At 40.8% G+C, this 24,324-nt stretch overlaps 1 protein-coding gene across 1 annotated transcript in view; it reads right to left on the bottom strand.

Moving 5' to 3' along the window:
* Positions 1-24,324, bottom strand: part of ADCY1 (adenylate cyclase 1) — a 136,922-nt gene that overhangs the window by 77,079 nt on the left and 35,519 nt on the right. The window contains exons 2-3 of the mRNA XM_034065282.1: positions 18,627-18,776; positions 1,331-1,449 (exon numbers count right to left, since the gene is read on the bottom strand). Coding sequence (XP_033921173.1) covers positions 1,331-1,449; positions 18,627-18,776 — 269 coding nt within the window. The remainder of the gene's footprint in view (positions 1-1,330; positions 1,450-18,626; positions 18,777-24,324) is intronic.

The following is a 24,324-nucleotide window of genomic DNA, read 5'->3' as shown; positions in this document are numbered from 1 at the left end:
ACCTTTCTGATGCTTAATTTAGTGTCCTCACAAATGTGTGTGTGGGATAACATCATAAAGCATGAGGCATAAGCAAGGAAAACTGGAGGAGGAAGACAGCCCACTATCATCTTGAAGTCTATCCTTCAAGAGCTCTGAAGCCTGACTTTGGCAACTGAGAACTGTCAAAGACTGTAACCGATAATACTACCTTGGCAGCATCAGCTCTGAGGTAATGTACACTTAGAGCTACCTTTAAAGTGATGGTTAAAGACCAAGAGTTTTGTATATATAGTGATGTTGATCAACATCATGTAATATTTTACCATTAGCAAGAAGTGAACTGCTAATGAACAAATTCAGCAATGTTTCATTTTACAGTGTAAAGCTGAGCTAATATGTCAGTCCTCTAAACACTCCCATTGCAGCCATCTCTGATTCCCTCACTTACAGAGATGCAACAAGCAGTCATGAGGAAGTGGTCCTTGCAACTGTTACAGTCATCTCAACAGGAAATAGGCTGAACTGTAAGAGAACAACTTTACAGTGGATGAGGGAGAGGAGGAGGTCCTGAGGGGTTTACTCCATTGCCACAGTACAAATAAGGGTATCTCTGTGGCATCACTTACTAAGCCTACACCTTGCATAGTGCAAGGGTGGCACCAAGCAAACGTCTTTGACACTGTTTTTGGTGTGGAAGCAAGGCACTTGGAAAAAAACTAGCTAGAGGCAGTAGGATAAAACACTATAATACAGAGAAGGCCTTTAAGGAATTTGTTTGAGGGGTCAGAGAAGAATAGCAAATGAGAATGCACTTTAACAACAATCAGTATATATGAGGGCACCTGCACAAGTCTTCTACTGAACAAGAGTGAGAAATAGAATTGAGCCTCAGCCAATAACCTCTGAGGAGCAATGCTCATATGACAGGACAAAGACACATTTTTAAGTTTACATCACACTGCAATTCTACATTTCCGTGCTATCACCCAGAAATCTATTTCATTCAGAGAAATTCATCTTACTATCAGGAAAATACAAATGTGTAAGAATTACCATGCAAAATAAATTCACCCAAAATGTAATACAGTACAAAAAGAATGACTTCTCATTTGAAAAAAGTTGCCTGCCTCCCAGCACTACTATTCTAAGCCATTTATTGATTCACCATCATCTTCTGAGAAGACTATAAAGTCTTCCTATTGTGTCCATTCACCTCTCTGCATAAATGACAAATATTCACTCCATTGTTGTCTTTTTTTCCTCCAAGACCTGGCTGCAGTTTTGCATCACTGTATTTCTATCAGATATTCTCTGCTTTAAATTATTCCATGGTTTACATCAATCCTACCTAACGTTGTCATGCCTTTGAATGTAAATCTTGTGGAAAATCCTTTCAGGAGGCTTCAGGAAGTCTTCCTTCATTTCCATTGCCACATTCCTGGGCAGCAGACTCATCAAGAGACGTTCCTAAAAGAAAGCATAAAACAAGATCAGGTTTGTGGTATAGCAGGTGACCATTATTCAAAAGTCTTAAACTAGGAAACGAAATCTTTTCCTGATCTAGTTTGCCTCTTGAGACTATCTGCTGCATAAATAATATGAATCATTTACCTCAAATTTCTGCAAGCTGCGTGGGTGTCTTTAGTAAGTCTTCTGCACAAAAGACAATATCAAAAAACTATACAGAAAGGGAAGAGTCAGCTTCAAGAGCAGATAATTGTACATAATTTTCATTAACATCACAATACTAATAATAACAACTTTATTGTTAGTAGCATTTATCTGTCTGGAAAGGACTTTCCAGGATCATTTGCTATCCTTTTGTGTGTCCTATTTCTGAATCTATTGAGTGTGTTACATTACAAGGACTGTGACAGCTGATTATTAAGCAGCGAGTGTGGATGATAGATTTATCCACTGTCTGAATCAGCACAACAGTAATAAAGGCAGAGTTTTAACAGCATCTTATCCAGTGTGGCAATGTCTGCTCCAGCCAGCCCAGTTATGGAATCCATCAGTACAAACCCCTGGTTAAGCACATCTCTTCTTGTTATATCCATAGAGAGTTTTAGTGTAGGTCACATACTTGCATAAAAAGGACCTCTAACACTTTGAATCTCATCAGTATTGACTATAAAAACCTCTGTAGTTTTTCTACATATTCTGGCCCATTCACAGATACCACCCAGAAAACTTGCAGTGGGTGTTCTTAGGTGTTGTAAGGTGCCCTTAGATACCTATTTCAGCTTTGTTTTCACTCAGAAAACACTTGCCATTTGAAATGCAGTTCCAAGCTTAGCCAGAAGAACTGCTTGCTTCAGCCATAACAACAGACTGAATGAATTCACACATCCACATCCAATCTGATTCAGGAATTACAGATTCCAGAAATCACAGGGAAAGGCTGGAGGAAGGAAGAGGCACCCTCAGTGGAAGAGGATCAGGTCAGGAAATACTTACTCAAACTGCACATACATAATTCCATAGAATCATAGAACCATAGAATAGTTAGGGTTGGAAAGGACCTTAAGATCATCCAGTTCCAACCCCCCTGCCATGGGCAGGGACACCTCACACTAAACCATATCACCCAAGGCTTCATCCAACCCGGCCTTGAACACTGCTAGGGATGGAGCATTCCATGGGCCCCAATGGATACACCCCACTAATGGAGCTGTCATATGTCATTGCAAGGTTACTCTCAGTCTTTGACATGAAAGGTCAATCCTACCTTCAAGAAGAGCAAGTGGAAGGATCTAGGCAACTACATGCCAGTTTCACCTTGAGTCCTAGAAAAGCGATGGTGCAGCTCATCCTGGAAACCAGGGTGTCAGACCAGATAATTTCCAGAGCTCCATTCCTACCTCAACTATTCTGATCCTGTTCTCTGATGATAATGGCAGGCGTGAGACATCACAGAAGTGGAGATCTTGCCCAAACCACATCTTCTTTTATATAAATGACATTCAATAAATAAGGAACAATTAACCCTGAGAAGACAGTATCTGTACAGACAAGTTGCTCACAGGCACACATTCACCAGCCAAAGCCAACAAATAATACTCAAAGGGGTTTTCATTTTACATGTTTTCTGGAAGAAGACACATTGAATATTCATGTCACCAAGGAATAAGTTAAACTTTGGAGAACTGCCCTGGTATTTACTTTAGACTAAAGTCCTCTCATATGTTTGTGGAGTTCATGTGGCCTTGAAGCTAAGGATCATTAGCCAAGTCTATTTCCTATTTTTCTCATATGCATACTATGAACACTGTAAAGAATATGATGGAATTAAATATTTGTTAACAGCTTATGCATACATTTATTTCAGATTAAATGCAGAGTCTCACACCTTGATAGAAAAGGATTAATTGCTATAATTTCCATGTTAATCATATATCTCTGCAGCAGAATTCTATTTGGGTGACCCAAATTTGGGTTAATGTTCAAGATAAATTTGTCTTGAAAGGTTGACCAAGTTTTGTCAACAGCGGATCTTATGAAGCTCTGTTGCCCACTACTTATGTCTTGTATTTGATTTACTGCTTTGACTGAAATATACTGAGGTTGCAAAATGAGCTGACCACCTATTGGGCAATAGAGATCCTGGATACCAATTTTAGGATGTCCGATAAGGAGAAACTTTACTGCAAAGGTAGGATTGGAGAGCTGCAGGATGCAGCACTTGACAGCGTTGATATCAGGTGTCACATTGTGGTGGCTTGCTTTTTTCATAAGAGATGTAAAGCAAAGCACACAAAAAAAAAAAGACTAAAGAAAAAGAAATCAAGAAAAAGAAAGCTGGATTAGTGAGGGAGAATTGTAGTCTTTACAAAGAGGGTTAGCACCCTCAGATTCACCGAGGAAGGAAAGACTCAGTTATGGCTTGCTCAAAGGACAGCCACTGCTGACCCTTCAGGCCAAGAAGGGAAGCAGCACTGCGGCTGTAAAGAATCATCACTGGATGAGAGATTGGAAAATGTAAGAAATAACCCCACAGTGGAGAGTATTGAAACACTGAAAATAAATTAAAGAAATACAGAATCTAGCCCTGTAGAACAAAAAAAAAATCTAAAAATGTCACTTTTATTTTGGGCAAAATCCTATCTATCAAGCAAAGTGGTATTGCCCTTCAGGTCAGCCTAAGGAATGCTCAAGGACTCAGAGGTTTGGAGCTGCAAGGGTGAATTCATGTACACCAAACACAGCTGTTGGAAGGTTTGGGAGAGGGCACTGGCTGTATCTCTATTCAAGAAGTTCTACCATCATCTGATACTTTTCATTTGCTCTTGTATGGCTGACCTGATTATAAAAGTAATCTGAAAACCAGAGTAAAAGGCAAACTAGATGTGCATGGCTGCATAGTGCATTGAATGGATCAAATGACAGAGCTGAAGCAAGGCCGGTCACATTCGTGGTGACATTCATGCCTGAGCGGTTGTTGCCTCTGATTGGGACGGGTGGTGACAGTAAAATAAGAGTGAGACAGAGAGCACCAATCAATTAGCCACAGCTTTGATAGAATAAACCAACACTCATGCTGCAGACCTTCCTACTGGTGACAAATGATGTTGTATTGAGGTAACCTCAACATGGAGCATATTCTAAAACACAGGGCCCAGCAGAGAGAAAAATATTTCCATGTTTCCACTTTTCTCACTGATCCACAATGATGTTTAGGTTTATTACAACTGGTTTCTACCCAGAAAATGAAATCTTGGCTCCATGACTGATTGAGGCTATTTTAGGAATCTGTACTCTTCTCCTGCTGTAAATCTTTGCTCAGCATTAACACAGTCTCAAGTCAAATCACATGCTGAAAACAAAGATTATTTTCAGAGACTGTAATTGTCTGCCAGTGATTTTGCATTCTCTGCACAAACCTTGTTATGAAAAGAAAATGGCAGATGAGGACCTATGCCTCCATTCACAGCACTTTTAATTAAATTTGTGTTTTAAATTGCCAAGCCTAGCCTGGGATTCGGAATGCCAAACTGTCTGCCTCTCTCAACTGCCTTATCCTTATTAATGAGGATTTCAGCACCATTAATGAAGACTTGATTAATTTTGAAAAGGACAACTGATTTAGAAAAGCATCCAGACTTCTTTCTCCCCCAGCAGTAAAGCATTGCTAGAAATAAGAGAAGGAACAAAGATTTATTTGACTCCAAGGCAAGTCAAAATGTGCATAGTAAGCCAATTAGGAATTGCTGGGTGTTACCTTGGCACTATGCAACAACCCACACTAATATCCACATGACAAAGAAGGAAAACACACAAAAACAGAGAAACGGAAAATGTTTCCCATTGTTAATAGGAAAAGAGAACCTGTATTACTACTTGTTGTTTGGAATGTTCTCAATCCAAATTGCATGTATAAGCTCCTGTACTGCCTCACTCTTGCTTGGAGCCAGGGTACCAGTCTTGCAGTTATTCAAGACCTGACCAGACAAAGCCACAGTTGACCAGAACTGGTATTGCTGCAGTCCCACTTTGAGGGGTGGTTGGACTGGATGACCTTCAGAGGCCCCTTCTGAACTGCTGTGTATCAAGGGGGGCAACAGCACAAGGATCAGGAGTGGAAGTTGCCTGTGGCCTCCTAGGGAAGCCTGAAGCCATCCTGCCACCCTATCACACACACGTGTGGCTTCTAAAATAGCAGGGGAGCTCAATACTCAGCACCCTCTGGTAGTACTTTCCTAAGAGGGAAAACAGGAAGAAGCACACAAGACAATAGAGACTGGTGAAGCAACACTCCATCCTGCCCCAATGGTCTCTTCAGCTTTCTCCAACTTGGAGACTTCTCAGCACAACTCCCTTTCCCATCCTCATCCCTTGTCTGGAGAGCTTCTCCCTCTCGGCTCTGCTTGTATGTGAGTCCCCAGTGCATGTTCCCAATACATCTCTTGTGCCTGTCTCCAAATGAAGATGCCTATCTCCCTTATTGTCTTTCTTATTTTACTGCTTCTTGCAAACACTTATGACTTTCTCAAAGCCCCTTTGAAATCTTCACCTTGATTTATAATAATTTCATGCATCTCCCCAAACAACACTATCCAGAAAAATACCATATTCTATTCCTATTATACAAAATGATTTATTTTGACATCTGTATGGGAAAAGACTGTGATACAGTTTAAAATTCCTTCAGTAAGTTGTAAATCATTTATGAATCCACTCTCCCTTCACCAGAAAAGAAGACTGAAATGCACAAAAATGTTCCCAGCCAGCATCCTCTCCTTTCTTTCCCACTGCCTGCTGTGCAGTTGGATGACCCCTCATGACTTTCTGCCCATAAACTGGATGCACTTGCTATGCTTCTCCATGCTACATTGTATTCCTGTAGATTATCCTACAAGATAAAGAGAAAACAATATGGAAATCTTATTTATAGTCAGTGCAGACTATTTTATTGAAGGAAACAGTTGTTGCAATTTCTTCTGAGATACAGAAGAGAAACAGCAAGAAGAACTGTTAGCATTGCCTCAAGGTAGCAGGCTGTCTTTTGTGGTTCTTTGAATTTCATTGTTTCTTGTCCTCTCATGCTGATGCATATGAACATCTAGTGGAAAGCACCTTGAAAATGAAGTTACAGTCTGGACTGGCTGAAGGCCATGTAGATAAACGTAATGTTTTGCATATCTTTCAATCCTATGAGAACAGAACTGTAATGGATACAACTCAGTCTCTTTGAGTCAGCTTTGTTGGGTTCCTCTGGAGCTGCTGCTTACAACCACCCACCAGGGAGCCTGGACCCTGGCTTGGCAGAGAGCTCTGTCTTGTGGAGCTTGCTCAAAATGGGACCCAGAGGTTCCTAAGCTTGTGCTGGGGAAAGCAATAACTCTGGAAGGCATTCCAGATCTTGATCCCTTCACACACTCCTGAGTACTGAACCATGTCATTCAAGGTACACTGCATGCCTATGAGCCACTGCTTTTTGTCTTTTCATAGGGACTTTGAAAAGAAGGAAAGAAAAGGTAACAGAAGCAGGTTTGGCACCTTTGTTTGCTGGACGATAAAACATGAATGGTTTTGTTTGTTATAGTAACCCTCCAACAGTGATGACAGGTAGGAAAAGAAGCTCCCAAAAGAAATGAGCTTCTTTTTTGATCATCTGTTCTAGAAGGTTTTTACAACACAAAATATGAAATCTAACCCACCAATTTTTACAGACTACCACAGATGCCCTTTTGTTATTGCTATGCTTGGAAAGTGCCACCATATTTAAACAGCGTTTTTTCCTGAAGAAGACAAGCATCAGACATGCATACAAAACATTAACAAGACTATTTCAAAGACAACTCATCTATGTAATTTTGAGATTGAACTTCTACTGAGTCAGCAGGGACTCCAAAGTACATCCTAAATATTACCACCTGCTATGTAATTATACCTTGATAACTTCACTCTTACAATAAGAGCATAATTTGAAGAGCAAGCGTGATTCCAGAATGGACTGGAGGAGTGCGAGTAAGGTAACTTGAGATCAGCTCCACAAGTCTTGTTCAAACAGGGACAATAGCAGAGAAAGGCTATGAGGACAAACAATCCCTTGTTACACTGCACAGCCACTTTAATTCCCTTAAGGAAAACAGAGAAAGAAGCCTACTTCAATGCACGGAAGAATAACTTTGTGTACAATTCCTAGGATTATTTTATACTTCCTGTAAGCTGGAAAACAAAGACAGCAGATTTCATTAGTGCACTATTTTAAATTAAACTATGATATGCCCTTCCCTTCAACCAAGTACAAGAAAAAGCACCGTTAAAGACGGTGATTCTTTAAAAGCCACTAGGTGGCAATGTTTCAGAACGTTTCTGAGATTTCTTGAAGAATAATGGAAGTCATCATTAAAATCATCATAATAAAGCAATATCCATAGAGCTGCCACCTAATGCACAGATTTTTAGTAGCATGAGGATAGCTAACAGCACAGAGGTATGGCAGATGATCAATATACTATGTATGAACTGCAAGATGGATTCAGGATGAGTAGACCTGTACCAGACCAATCTGACATCTTTCTATGGTATGGTTAACTGATTATTTTTGGTTAAATAAAAGAAAAGAAGGATGTATCATCGGCATACTGTTTAATGAGGCACTGGTATGTTCCACATGGAACATTATTAGCTACAATGGAAAAGGTAAGACCTTGTGAAAGAAATAGCGGTGGGTGAAGTCTTGGCTAAAACAAAGCAACAGGCAACATGGAATGCAGAAGCATCAGGCTAGAGAGTGGACATAGAGACCACCAAACTGCTTGAAGGCATAAAGTTCACAACATAGCATACAAGAAGTGGAAGATAAGAATGAGAAAAGCTCAGCAGTACATTGTGCCTTCACATGAGATGAAACAAGTGGGAAACCTCTGCATGTAGAAAAAAGCCCAAGATACTCACTGAGCATGGAATGACTACGGGGAATTTATGTGATGATGAACTAAAAAGGCAAGTGTATTCCAGAATGGCCTGGAAGACTGCTTGAGATCAGCTCCACAAATCTTGTTCAGCAGCAACATGAGCAGAGAGAGGCTATGAGGAGAAACAAGGAAGCACAGGGAGCATAGCCTGTTTTCCTGGTTGCCCTCTTATCTATTAATTCAGAATGCTCTAGAAATATATCAGTAAGGATTAATCTTCTGAAAGGAAAGCTAACAGCATTGACACCAGATATAAAGTGGCAATGAATAAATGACTGCAGCATCAGACTACCATTAATCTTTCTACTCCCCCCCCCCTTTAGTATTCACTCTCCTTGAAACAGAACTGGCAAAATTCAATGTATCCACAAAACCATCACCGAAAACTTGACAGGAAAAAGATGATACTCGTTCCAGTTAATGGGAATTTTCCTACTGGAAGTGAACTTGAGTGAGATGAATCTAAATTCACAATACCAAAAAGTGCCTTTATACGTTAGGTATCCTTATTTGCCTCACTATAATGCAGGTCAATAATCATACAGATATGATCAGACCATTCTGCAGAGCAGGTAACTTGAAAGCAGGTCTACTTGGAAATAGCTACTAGGAAAATGAACAAACAAAAAGTCAAATGGGAGTTTCAGAAGTTCTACATTATTAGTTGCTAGTTTAATAAGTGCCCTTGCTTCTATCTATCATGCTTCAGTAGGATTTTAATAAGTGGGTTCTTGAGGGTATATCAATGAATATGAAACATTTTTTGGCACAGAACAGCCTCTGAACACACTGTTCTACTCTTCCTATGTGGAAAGAAAATGTTTTGTCCATTCTCTTGCCCATTCTCTCTGCCCTGACTCTGCAGAGTCAGGAAGGCCAGGTTTCATCTTCCAGCGAAATGATCCCCTCACTGAGAATATGTATATGTATTAAAACCAAAAAGAGACACTTAGAGCACAGGTTCCGAAAATTTAATACCCTTATGGAAAGGCTTTTCTGACCCCCATGAAGAGGGGCCTTAACAATCATCAGCAAGAGTACCAACCATGTGCCAATGTCATGATCAGAGGGAACGCAGAAGTGCTAATGCAATTCCTAGGCAGGTGTGCAGCTGAGACATGTGTGAACTCGGGTTTGTTAGAGGATGAAGAGCTGCACAGAGTGATGTGTTTCGCCATAAACAGGACCAGGACAGCAATCCTGGCATCTCTCCTCTTCTGAAGATGCTAGGAGGATGGCACTGCAAGCTACCCCTTCCAGAGTAAAAGGAAGAGCAGACAGAGCTTCACTGGCTTAGCCCTGCTGCCCTAAATTTCCTCTACAGTTACAGATTCACCTCTTTCCAGTCCACAGCCATGTCCGATTTGCTCCGCCAACGGAACACTGAATCCCAGAATGGTTTGGGTTGGAAAGGACCCTAAAGCTTATCCAGTTCCAACCCCCTGGAACATGCAGAGTCACCTTCCACTAGATCAGGTTGCTCCAATCCCCATCTGCAGCTGAGGGTCCAGAACAGGCAAAGAATGAGAGGAGTATTAAGGACACACTGCTGCACTAGGAGAGCTTTGCAACATTGCTCTTGTTTGATACAGCATACATTTAGAGCTGCAGTAGCCGCTCAATATCAGTACATGCCCTTTCTTATTGCAGAGTTTTGCCTGTGGTGGAACAAGCAACAATTCTTCAGTAACGATATGCTTTTTGATTGCTAGTGATAGGAGCTGAGCTCAGTAGTGGGTGTAAACAGACTCAGGATTTAAAAAAAGCAGGAAGCTGAAGTCAAAAGTAATAATTTTAGAAGCAAGGAAGACATAGTAAGTGGTAAGCAGTTAGAATTTCCTTTTTAGAAAACTACAGATGCCTTCAATACAAAAGCAAATCACAGTGTGAACCAGTCAAATGGAATAGACATCAAAACCTCCAGGGACTAAGATACAATACTGTCCTCTGAAGAATCTAGAATTAAAAATGCCTAGATTTTTAGATCAGAAAAGTCTAAAAGCCTTTGTCCTTTGTTACTTGTCCTCATTTTGTCTTCCAGGAGCAGAGAAGTGAGCCTAACCCATCAGCAGAAAATTTTATTGCCTTCAGAAGAGGAAAGACAAGGACCAACTCATGAACACACTAAGGAAGGAATGAGTGCATTCACTCAAAATAACAAGTGTGACTCAGTTTTAGTTCATTATTCCCTTGTCAAACTGGGAAATTCCTAATCCAATGTGCCTGAAGGGAACCTTAACTCCAAATGAAATGAGTTTATACTGAAGAGCTAACGGGGAACAGAAACCTGGGAAAGATATTAAATTACGTGACAGACAAAAATTCACTCTAGAAAGGCAAACCTGGAAACATAAAAAAAATACCTTAGAATATTTTGGGTTTTTTTTTTTTTTGCCAGGTAATGGGATGTGGCCTGTTTCTTTGGCTTCACAGAAGGTTGACTGAACAAACCTAGCAAAACACCCATCTATAACAGCAGAAAGCACATAGTGTCACACACTAGAATGAAAGCAAACTGCCTGGCTCAGTATCCTGAACAGGAGATAATCTGTGCTAAGTAGCACCATAGCAACTTGGGAACCATTTGACAAACCGCACGTGTGCCTAGGCCAGCTGCTGTAATGTGATGGACGTATTTGACAGAACGACTGTTCTATGGTAGGACCATCTTGAGCTTGAAGAGTGGTCCAGGAAAAGTGTGACAAGCTTGTGTTAAAGCATTAGCTAGCTTTTTGTTTTACTAAGACACTTTTAGAAGTGAAAACAATTTTGTGGACAGCAAGAAAAATAAATGGAAGAGAAAACTTTCCCAATGACATTTTAGAGCTCCCTATAAATTCCTGCTGCTGAAGGAAGAACAGGAATCGCTTCTGAGGTTGCTTTACTTTATACTGTGAATATATGTAATAGATGTGCACATATATTATATATAATATACCAAGATACAGAAAAACATTGCATGAGTGTCAACACAGCACTGCTGGCATGGATATTGCTCTAAATTGAGAAATCAGCCATAGGAAAGTACTTCTGAAGTATCTGTCTTACTACTTAAGGATCTGATGCACTATAGCCAGTGTTCTTACCTATGATAATATGCCTTAGCAACTGCTATGCACGATGTTATTATGCACTGAAAACTGTATGGTAGTGTATTTTTAATCACCTAATGACAGGTTTGTGTGCTCTTAATTGTTCCTCCCCCTCCAATCTCTCTAATGGAAAATACACAGACAAAGTAGGAAAACTGGAAAATTCACAGAGTCAAACACCACCACCTTATTTAATTGGCAGTTGTTTAAAGCAGAACATATTCCTAATATTTATTTCAAAACTCCTAACAGCCAAGGTATCAACAGCTTTTAGAATGATACAACAATTTTTAACTTATCTATTCATGTCTGTCTATTCAATGTAAGCCAGCATCCATTGCAACGTGTAAAAGCGTAACGTAGGTGGCATGTCTATATGTTATACATATATCTATGAGCAAAAACCAAATTGCAACAAGCAGCAGTGTGAGACATCCCCCTGATAGACTGAGGATGAGTGACTACGTAGATTTATAGTAAAGAGAAGAGTTCATACGCCCTATTTTCTTTACAAATCTCTTCAGATGCCATTGTTCACACCTTGTGTCACAAAATTCCAGCTGGTTTTGGCTGGAAAAGAGTTAATTTTCTTCACAGTAGCTAGCATGGGGCAATGTTTTGTATTTGTGCTGAAGACAGTGTTGATAATGCAGAGATGTTTTTGCTATTGCTGAGCAGTAATTGCATAGTCGAGGCTTCTTCTGCTTGTCATACCACCACACCAGTGAGTGGGCTGGGGGTGCACAAGTTGCTGGCAGGGGACACAGCTGGGGACAGCTGACCCTAACTGACCAACACACCCCATGGCATCATGATCAGCATACAAAGCTGGGGGAAAAAGAAGGAAGGAGACATTTAAGGTGATGGTGTTTTATCTTCCCAAGTAATGGTTACATGTGATGGAGCCCTGCTTTCCTGAAGGTGGCTGAACCCCTGCCTGCCCATGGGCAGCAGAGAATTAATTCCTTGGTTTGCTCTGCTTGCACGTGCGACTTCTGCTTTACTTATTAAACTCTTTATCTCAACTTCCGAATTTTCTCACTTTTGTTCTTCTGTTTCTTTCCCCTATTCCACTGTGGGGGGAGTGAGTGAGTGCCTCTGTGGTGCTTATTTCCCTGCTGAGGTTAAACCACAACACTTACTAAAAGGAAGCTTTCAGGGGGTGAAGTAAAGTTAAACCACATTGTTACAGTACTGATCTAGCCTGCTGCTATAAATGCGGCTTTTTAAATGCTTTCAGAGATTTTTCGGTAATACCATGCATTACATTTTTCAAATTAAAGTAATGTGGGTAGAATAATACCATTACAATGCAAATAAATACATGTACATGACTTCCAACTCTCATGTGTTTTCTTGTGTGTTACTGAGTTTCTACACTTCAGAATTTCAAGCCCAGTTGCAAGCACCTCTTTGTGTTATCATACGGCTGTGTAGCTCTCAACTTAGGTGTCCCTCTGTAACCTTATCTCCAGCAAGGTGTCCAGAATAGAAGGGATGAAATACCCCTATATATGTCTACTACTAAGGATTACTGCCTGAAAGTTAAAAGGTTCATGTTTACTTGGCCAAAGATAGTTAAGAATAATCTTAATGGTGTGACAAACACAGTTTTGGCACTAACCACATTCAGATGAGATGTTTATTCTGCATAAAAAGAGATGCAATAGAGCTGTAAAACATTTATTTGTTTGCTGCAGCCTGCCTTGCAAGGGGTACCAAGCAGCTCCTAATGGCTTCAGGTTGAAGCTGAAGCCTTCCACTTGCATTTAACCTTAGTGGCCCTCAGATTTATTGTTTGCTGTATGAAGAACAGACAGATGCATGACTGTTGCAGGACTGGGGACTAACAGATGCTAGACAACAGAAAGCTTCTGGGCACTACTGCTGTGTGGGAGAGAGAAATGCACCTCTACAACTCCTTTTACCTGAGCCCAGGGGTGCCATGCAGCAGGATAAGGGTAGCCAATAATTCAGCTCAGCCCTGTGTAAAGATCTTAGCAGCCAAAGGTGACAAAAGAAGCAGAGAGCAGGACAAGTTCCCGTATCTGCTGCTGCTGCTATTTGTCTAAGAGCACAAAGCCCCAGCAGTTCAAGCTAAGAGCCTGAAACTGTAACACTCCTCATTTTCTCTTTTCCCTGATCCTAGAAAAGAGCAAATAGATTTCTGAAGGTAAACTTTCCTGTGTAACACTGTAGTTTGATGACACAATAAATCCATCTTAAAGCCTCCTTGTAACATTGAGCACAATGGTGATGTAGTACAGGCTCACCCTGTTAGCTAAAATGAGTTACTCCACCTATGTTTTCCAAAGGCCGTACTGGCTAGCTTTGCAGAGGATCTGATAGCATCTCTCAGGCTGCAGTGTGTGTAAAGTCCAGATCACTTCCCTGTTGCACACTAGACAATTTGACAAGAGCATGTTTTTTGTTCCCACACATGATGCAGATGAAATCTTTGCTGCAGGGTGACTTGCTGATGCACAGAGCCAGTATGAATGATTATGGGAGACAGGGCCTGTGTTTTAATGATAAATTTCACACTTTCTCCTGCATTGCAATGAAAAAAGATTCAAGATTCTGAGAATAAAACTAGGGAAAACATGAGGAAAGTCCATTATGCATTGATAAGCACGTTGTCAGTCACCCTAGAAACTACTCCTGCCTGAGGCTGTGTGAACATTTGATTCCTCAGTTTGGCTGCTGAATTGGAAGGAAACCCCGCAACAACCTGTTATCTGTTACCAAAATTAAAGTTCAACACAGTTTGCTCAAATATTATGTTTTGATTTCTCCCTTCCCCCTTTTTTTCATAAATACTTGATATTAAACATAATGGACAAAAGCACTGGGGGGTTGCTGCAGGTTCATCCTTTTACCTAAAGGTACAGGAGTTAGCACACATATCCAAAATGGGTGATACCTAAATTGTTTTGAAAGGAAACCTGAACCCAGCAGGGAATTTGAACCCAAAATGCCCCAAGCAGAGGTTCAATGTATTCTGCACTAAGACTCATGGTATCTTTTGCTGGCACCATTTCGTTTTCCATGAATAGTTATTAATCTGATCTCTGACTCTCTGTTGTCCCAGTTACCATATGCAACGTTAAGGGTATTGCCCTGAAATGCAGCAGACACTTGGAATGCATACACATACACAACCAGACAACTGGGCAACCCGATCTAGTTGAAAGTGTCCCTGCTCATTGCAGAGGGGTTGGACTAGATGAGCTTTTAAGGTTCCTTCCAACCCAAACCATTCTATGATTCTATGAATTGTATGCACAATTCAACATTGCATAAAGGGAATTTAGCAAGCTTCAAATGAACATGTACAGAGCAACACCAAGATGCTAGTCTGTCTCCCAGAACCAGCATTACTGCAGCAGCATGGGGCTGTACTAGCAAAGGGAACACCACCACCACGTCTCAGCAAAACTAAATGAGACTAGCTGGAGTGCCACACTTCAGTCCCTGAAGCTAGCCACAGTACTGGCTGCCTCAGCCCAGTGGCTCCTAACCTCCCTGTGGTTTCTAGTGCTTCCTTCAAGCTTCTTATGTTAAAGCCTGTAATAACCTTAAATTTCATGCACTGTAGTGGAGTAAACAACTACTTCATGAAAGAATGGTGCCACCACTAAACATATTTCTCCAGTCCCAATGGGTTGGTAAGTAAATGTGAATTCACAATTGTTTTTAAAGACAGCCAGTCCTCACTCTGGAGACTTCGTTATTCTCCAGTTTTCCCATCATCATGTTCTAATTGTGAGCAAGCACCAAGGCAACATTTAGGAGGGAAAGAAATATCTGAACAAGTTCTTAGAAAGACTGCCTTCATTCTGCAAACATATTTGCATGTACTTCTGCAGTTAAGAAACAGTGAAGATATCTAAGCTGATTTTGTGGGCAGGAGGTTTGCAAGAAGTCAGACTACTGGCACTTTTCACATCATCCTGTGCTGCAGGAACTGCGTTTCACTGGTGGAAATTATACATTTTATCTCCAAATCCAATGCATGAACATGTGTAAAAACATTCTTAGAGGAGGGAGGGAAGTGAGTAAGATTTGTTATGATGTTGGGAAGCGCTGGGTAGAAATAGCTTTCATACATCAGGAGAGTAAATAGGCTACAATTCTTCAGCTTGGAAAGAATGAAGAGCAGGGTTATGAGAAAAGTCTACACTGTTGTGTGTGTGTGACATCGAAAAAGTTACTGTATAATAATTACTCATAAGCTACCACAAAACAAGAAAGAGCTGGAGAGCACCCAGTTGAGTCATCAGACAACAAGTTTATTAAAAACTAAAAGGAAGTTCTGTTTTGCAGAGTGCACAGAGTGAAATCCACCATCACAAAACTATGGGCACAACAAAAGTACATAATGCTGAAAGAGTAGGACAGTGGGAGTCTACAGGCCTGTTAAACACAGTGGAACAGTTGCACTTCAAATCCAGCTGGCCCCAGAGTTACAGTGCTACCACCTTCTTGGAGTAGAATGCAGCTTTAGGAGTTGCCAAACTGGGAATTAATACACAGTGAGCCACAACTTCCTTACTGGTTTCCCCTCAGAATTAGACAGCAAGAAGCCTCCATCAGCTGCAGAATACTTCTTCCTCTACACTGAACACATCTCCTGTTCCCCATCCCTGCTTGCTCCTTTCTTGTTCTCTTGGGAAGGGGTGAAGCACTGCCTGGAGGTTGCTGCCAGGATTGGTAGGGTTGTCAGCCTATAAGGCTGGGAGTCCTCCAGGGACATCTTCCACTAGAGCAGGTTGCTCTAAGCCTCTTCCTATCATTTATTCTTAACTGCCTGCTCTGCAGAGGAAGGTCTCACTGCTGAGATTTATAGACAAGGAGAGGAAAAGCTTATCCCGACTGAATGATTCTAATTATTCTCTCATGGTCTACAACTTATTGGGTTCTTGGCCTTCACTTCTTATGTTACTCTGAAATTGCAGTCTAACATTCAGCAACATAACAAATGGATGATGCCACCATCAAGGCCAGCTATTTGTTGTGACCACACAGAAGAGATCACAGGATGAACATTAAACTGAGTCTAAAATAAACAGAGTCCCTCTGCTCTCCTTTTCCCCAGCAACACTTCCCAAGCCTACTTGTGAACTCCTGCATGATGCCTCTGAAAATGCTACAACAGGAGATATTTGCTCTTGCTCATAAAAATAGATTCATCAAAATCATCACGTGGGACTATTACTACAAATGCATCCCAGATGAGCAGAATCACTGTAAGTAGGACACATAGGAAGAAATCTCACAGTTTCAGCTGTGGGATCTGTCTCACACAGTCAACACTTTAACTCTAGAAGGCTGTGTATATTCAAAAGCCAAGAGCACATTCTTTCCTTTCCCTTTAGGGACTTGCACAGAAGTACCAGGGAAAGGTTTTAGGATTCTGGATTACAATTCGCAATGTAGGAGGGCCACAGTATTTAGGTCAGAGCATGTGAAGGAGACAAGAAAGTCTGGTGAACAAAATCATCCCTTTTTAACACGTAATGTTGACACTTCAGAGAACAAAAATACAGGAACGATCACAAAAACTGAACTAGGTCAGTAACGTCTCTTTTCCTTTCGAACACTCTTGAGGATTGCCAGCTGCAAACTTGGGCTACGTTATCCCACAGCAACTGCAGAATGATTCTGTAGCCTCTAATCAGGTCTTAATTCTCACCCTGGTTTTAAAGGAATTCTAATATAGGGAGAGCAGCCACTGAAAGTATTCTGGTGGTATTTTTGGCAGCTAATCAGCATTCACTACTGTACTGAGACTTACACTGTGCTCATTTCACAAGTGTAGGAGAAAGTGTATTCTGTTCACTGATGTGTATACTGCACTGGAAGAACATTTGTGGGATTCTTTATGTATACTATCAACAATAATGGTACTCATGTGTAATGCTTTTGCTTGCTGGTGTTTCTATATGCATGGATAAAACATAAAATAAGACAGACTGATAATGTGCTAACCAGAGAAACCCCAAAATAAACATTATTTTCACGTTAGATCCCAACACATTTCAAAGGCACAACATGCAAATTTACTTATTGAACATTTAGGCCTTTGAAAATTTGCAGCTTTGGATCACAAAACACCAGAACCAAATGTAAAGACTTTGATCCTAATACCATTTTTACACAGCCAGCAAAGATATGCAGTTGTTCAAAGACATCTACTTCTTACTGAGTATGTCTAGGTCATAAAAATCCATTCACTCAATTCGTAATAGAAAGTACTCAAGGACCTGTGTTATTTCACACACAGGAAAAGACTTGCTAGAGAAATTGCAAGTGAAGGGAAGTAAAATCATGTGAGGTCCACAACCTCTGAGGACCCTGACATCTTGTATAGCAAGGCTTGAATACCACTTAAATCCTTTATTGGCATAAGTTACCATCATTCCACATAGGTCAAAGGAGCTAAATCTATGTATTTTAGCATGGCCCTTTATTATCATCTAAGTGGAAACAAAAATCTAGCCCAAACCTTACAGCTTAACAGATGTTAGTAGCTTTAAGATTCAGACCAGTTAGTAATAACAGCAAGCTCCACAATGAAGCCCTTTTTTCTTCATTGCTTCCAAATCTGTTTCCAAGATGAATTGATAAAATTGTGTGAAATAAACCAAACTACTAAGGTGGCAGTTATTCATGTATATCAGTGCAGCCCCTGTCCCCAAAATGTTGACGACTTTGTTCATAACTGTCACAAATGCAAGCAGGTTACAGCACACACAGACAGAAAAGAAGTAGTTAGAGCACATCTAACAGCCACCCCAAAACAGCCATGCAGAACCCCCCCAGGGTCTTAGACTGCAACAGCACCTTAGTTTTGCTTCAGTTATAAAATACATCCCCTCTGGTAGCAGGGCTGATAGTAGTTGTGGGTCAGCCTGCATCTTCTGTGTGTGCTGCAGATGTAGAGTGAGGAGTGTGTGCACTGTGGAGGAGGAGTTGAAGTATGTCAGGGGGAGGCAGCACCATTCCTTCACGACAGAAACACACACACCCCCTCTCATACACTTGGCAGCAATGTCCTGACCTGTGATTCACGTAACTACAGTCATCACAAAAGAAAGAGAAAAAGAAATTAGACTTAAAAACTGACCTGTTTTTCATTTTCATCCTCCAGCCTCAGCCTGTCCTCAATGCAGTTCCTGGCCTGAAGGAATGCCTTCCTCTGAGCCCTTTCTGTCAAAATCCTCACAAAGACCCCATACAAATTTACACTGACAAAAAGGATTGCATTGGCCACAAGCTGTAAGAAAGAAAGAAAAAGAAATGCAGAGGTTAAAATACAGGATTTTACATTTCTACTCAGCAAAATCTTTTAAAAAAAGAAGAAAATAAGCACTGTCTTTCAGAGTTCTGCCTCAGCAGCCATGTCACTGATACCCCTTCCCACAACAATCACAGCAGCTACCACAAGTTCAGGCAAGCAGTACCACATCATACACACTCTGCACCTGCTGAAGCTAATTTCTCTTACGATGATGTGTAGCTTAGCACTTTCATTCAGCACTGGTTCTTTCACCAGCCCATTGGCAGACCTGTGCATCTAATGAGAGCAGTATATTCAGCATTTATTCAACTGTGGGGTGCCCAGAAGACTGGAATTAATTCTCCTATGAAGTAGACATGGCCAAAATCTGTGACTAAAGCAAAATGCATGCCTGGGTACCCAAACCTTCATCTTGTGCAATTCGCACCTCGAAAAATCTCCTTCTCTTCCCATAGCTATACCATTACCAACCATACTGTATTTTTGGACAAATCATCTAAAATATTGCTAATGTTACCCTGCAGCAGATCACTTAGAAGGTGCCAAGAGCTTTCAAATGATCACCTTTGGTACAAACCAAGTGCCACTGCAATGCTATCAGCAGGTACAGTGAATTACTTCTATGAACAGTGCTTAGATAAAGGACACACACATGGCCCAATGACACACACATGGCCCAATGACCCTTCTGGCCATTTTTTAATGTTTTTACAATAGGTGGTAAAGTTAGTTAACTAACCTAAATAATCTAAGTAACTGGTTTGCACACAGTCTCCCTATCTAAGCCAATCCCGGCTAAGTTTCTCACTGCATCTCTGATGTCCAAAACATGTCCTCTGATGGTAAATTCTGCAATGCAATGCAGTGTTTGTTTAGAAAGGAGGCAGTAAGGCCTGTTTACCTAATATCTCTGCAGTCTCTTAGTCTGTATTTACTCTAGTTACGACCACAGCATCGTGATAAGGTTTCAGGCGACTCATATCCCATAGTTACAGACATCATCTTGCACATAATTTGCCAAAAGTTGGGTATAGGAAGAGCAAAGAAAGACATTACAGCAATAACACAAATCATGTCAAATTCCTATGCACCTAAAATAGTTCATAAGACCATATATTTGACTTTTATTTCTTCAACAAGGGTTACATTTCAAGCTAGCACATCTCTACTGTTGCATGTTCTGTTAGTGTAAGCTGAAGAGACCACTGCCCTTGTTTCCACTGTGCCAGTCCATTTAGAGAATGCTTACTGCACAAGAGGGCTAGTCTTGAAGGCTTGAACTCAGCCAATGTGGTAAGCAAACATCCAAAATGGCATCTAGAAACTCCCTGCTGATTTTGGAGGAACTCTTACCAAAATAAGAAGGGATTTTCTGAGGTGTTTAACTAATGGCAGTATACATCTCATTGCTGTGATCTCAGTACAGAGGGGAGAACTGAAAGATTCATTCTGGGTGCATTCTCCAGACCTTCATGGATTCAGAAGTCCTCTATTTTTTTACTTTCATACCTGGTATTAGCTAAGAGTACCATAGAATCAGCCAGGTTGGAAAACACCTTTAAGATCATCAAGTCCAACCATTCCCCCAGCACTGCCAAGTCCACCACTAACCCATGTCCCTAAGGGCCTCCTCTACATGGTGCTTGAGCATTTCCAGGGATGGTGATCAACAACTTCCCTGAAAATATTCTCACCAGTACAAAACCAAAAGATACCCTATCACAATAAAGGCAGCTCTGCCTAGCATTCCTGTTTTCCTCCTCCTCCAATACCCAAAACCAAACAGTTATCTCACAAGAACTAACACTCATGAAGAATGGTGTTACAGCTTCCTCCTGAGAACTGCAAAATGCAAGTTCAGGTGTCATCAGTCAGAAGAATTTCAACCTAGGAATCTCATGTACCAGTTACTTAAATGTCACTTCTCACAGATGGTAACACAGATGGCAAAACTTTCAAGGTGAAAAGCAGTACATGAGTGTATTATTTCGTGATACAGGCTGAGCATAAACAATCTGCAATTCCTATCTTGCTTTATTTTGCTTCATCACAGAGAACTGTTTGAGCTATATCAATTTTCAGCACAAGTTAGACCACTAAAATGAAAGTACTGTAGAAATTCCAGTAGAATACCATTTTTAGAAGCACAAATGCAACCACATTCACCTTATCCCTGCATTTTATCATGCTGAAGTGTAACAGCAACGGTGTATTCTGCAGCTAATTCTTAGAAGTGCAATGGAATAAAAATAGAAAGGATTTGTAAAAGCCATAGTCAAAGGCAGCGGAGAGAGCCCAAAGAATAAACAGTCAAGACAGAGAGAGCATAACAAAACAGCTATTAGTAACACAGGGTGCAAAAATAAAACCATCTTTATGTGCTGATATCAGAGTGGCCCAAGACATAAATAAAGGACTCAACTCAGTTTTTGGTCCTCAACTGCAAGCAACAGAAGACCCTATATTGTGGCAATGTACCAGCTGTTCTGGGTCTATCATTACGATGTGAAGCAATGGTGATCAGCTGGACTGGGGGCAACCGGTAGGTGGGTTCCTGCAATCATGCAGCCACTTTCAGACTCAGCAGGGAAAGTCATTTTCTGACATGCTTTGAACAGTTTAAGATAAAACAGAGGCTTAGCTGTCAGCCTTGGCCTGCAGGGAATCAGGAAAAGTGATAAAGCAAGTAAAAGATTCATAGATTTCAAAGTGTGAGAAAGGAAAGTAGGGCACTTTGTCTCCTGAGGTAAGAGTTCCTTCCCTCCACAACCCATTTTCGGCTTAATTACTATCTCTTCCTCAATTGCAAGCTGCATACATCTCTCTCTCTAGGTTTCTCAAATGCATGCCATTTCCTGGTCCCTTTCATTTTAATATGTAAATATGTTAATCTCTATATACATACATACATACACACATAACTCACACATTATATGCTGTAACTTCAGGAATTACTGAGAGACTTGCTGTTAAAGCTGAGGATCTTTCAAGAGGTACTGAAGCATCCAGAACTACTGAAATACCAATGAACTGAGTTTTAAATCATTCCTACATTGTTTACTATACTACAGCTCAATAGCATAAAGAGCACTCTTCGGATTTCACCATCACCTTCTATTTCCAGAACTGCCACGGAAACGATTTACTCAATGCAACACAAAATGACTCAAAGACCTTTTTATGCCGTAACCTCTTTCAAACAATGTTATTCTCTCATTCCAAAATGAGATTACAGGTCAGCCAGGATAAAAATAGGAAAGAGTATCAGGGTCATGAAAGCCTTTTTAAAAAATTATTTTAAAATTGATTGTTGTCACTGAACCTTGTATTGTGCATTGTACATCTCTGCTGTACATCAGTACCAACATCCTGAGCTCTAAGCTGCTCTAGTCATCAGTAGGGTAGACTGTCAGTCACTGGATGACTCTGGCATGGTTCCTTCTGCTCTGGAGGGTATTACCAAAGGCAGGCTTCCAACACAGCTAGCTCTTGTGGGCTTCCTGGTCAGTGAAGGACTGGCAGGTCCAGCAATTTCAACCAAATTCCTGTCTCTTCTGGTTTTTTTTATCCACTGCCTTTCTTGGGTCTCACATTACTTCTGGAAGGGAACACAAACTGTGCAATACAGCGATTCCCATCTAGGAGAGAGCAAGCAAGTAATTCTGGAGGTAACAGCATGTAACATGCTCATGCATACACAGGGCTTGAGAAGTTCAATTCAACATCTCCCTTTCATTTTTCCCCCTAGAATCACCTCCCACTTTTTGAGTGTCCCTTGGGATTAGTTAAAAGACTCTTTGAAGAGTCTCTTGAAACGTCTCTCTCTGTTCCAGGCAGGATTTATTCTCCACTTCTTTTTCCTTCAAAGCAAGATGCATTCACACATGCACTCGCTCTCTCTCTCAATCAAATGGTGAAAAATTCTTCTTATTTGCCTTTTAACAGGACCCTGCTTATTCAGCAGACTAATTCTGCTGTCAGGTAAACAGATACACAGTAGATGGTTCCAACCTGAGGCTGGGTTTCACTGGGGAGTAATTTTCTGTCTCACAAAATAATCCCATAGAAATATGGGGCTGTTTCACAAAGGTGTGCATCACCTCTGCATTACTCAATGACTCTTTTACAAGGTGGCATTCATGTGGATGGATACTGAAGCAGACTAAATGAGAAACAGAAAGTACCAGAGAACAAAACTTCAGGGGACTCCCCAGAACTTCACTGTGCTTTCTATAAGCTGGGCCTGTCGAGTAAATGGGATTGAGGAGGGATTTCAATAGTTAACACTCCCAGGATTCTAATTTAGTGGCCAATATCAAGAATGGATTTATTCTCAGCAGCATGAGTTCTTGTGCTATCTCATGCAGGAGAGTGGAATATGTAGGAAATATGGCCATCATTTCCTGGTGAAGGTAGCAATTTGAGGAAGAGAGACCAATACAGTCCTCGCATGTCACTCAGATACCTGGGTATAACAAGAGGTATGGTGGGCTGAATTCTGCTCCCGGTGTTCTCTGATAATTGAATTTTACTGCAAGTAATTTCTGTGCCACTACTGCTGTTCCTGTTGCGCAGACAATGTAACATTTCCTCATTCTGTCAAAATGCTTTGAGATATGGCAATGAAATGCATTACTGTAAAATATGAATGTCTAATTGTGAGGCATACCTCAGAGGAAAGAGCCATGAACAGCTTACAGAAATGAGTCAGTGCTTCCACCATTAAAACTCTTCAAGAGCAAGACAAGACTGTGCTGTGTATGAAAATTGTTGATATCATAAACAAGATCTTTTGCAAGTTTAAACAAAAATAGTTTCTCCTTTCCCTGTTATGGAAAATGTAATTATTAGAGCAGAGGCTTCTTTGCAGCACAAGACTGCATGAAGAGAACTCAGGCTTGCCTCTTGATCCTGGCATGGGCTGAAGTGTAGTGATTCACTTCACTCACTTTGCAGCCTTTTGAGCACACTTCATTACTACATCTCCTCCCTCCCTTTGTAACACAGGAGTAGAGAACTTCTTTAGTTCCTGACTGTGTTTCCTACCACAGATGGCAGCCTAACAAATTACCTCCAGATTAAATAAACATATTCCCAATTTGCATAAATGTCCCACTCTTGGTTTTTGTTAGTTTTGTCTTATCTGGTTTATGCAACCTACTAAGAAGATTTTGTTCAACTGTGGCATTCTCTGTGGTGGTTCCTGCCTTCATTCCCAGTCCTCCTGAATCTACAGTATACTCTATGACAGGATTACTGACTAGGCATTTCAGGGTAATGTGTTGAATGAGACTAGATGTTACTAGTTGAGGAAAAGATAGTAGTGCTGGGATGTCTGTAGCCACACAAGTGAAGAGAGACTTTCAGGATACCTAGGATGCTATGTGCATTAACCACAGCCAGATTTGCTGAAGTGTATGTGCACAATGTGCAATCACAGATATCCACTCTGTGTCTCTCCCTTTATTTGCATCCTTGCCTGACCAAAGCGCAAGACACAATTTATAACCACAAGTAAAACAAG

The sequence above is a fragment of the Melopsittacus undulatus genome, chromosome 1 (genome assembly GCF_012275295.1).
Source record: "Melopsittacus undulatus isolate bMelUnd1 chromosome 1, bMelUnd1.mat.Z, whole genome shotgun sequence".
In the NCBI taxonomy this organism is placed as follows: Eukaryota; Metazoa; Chordata; class Aves; order Psittaciformes; family Psittaculidae; genus Melopsittacus; species Melopsittacus undulatus.
The sequence above is the reverse complement of the archived record's forward strand: the minus strand, read 5'-3'. Positions and strand labels throughout refer to the sequence as shown.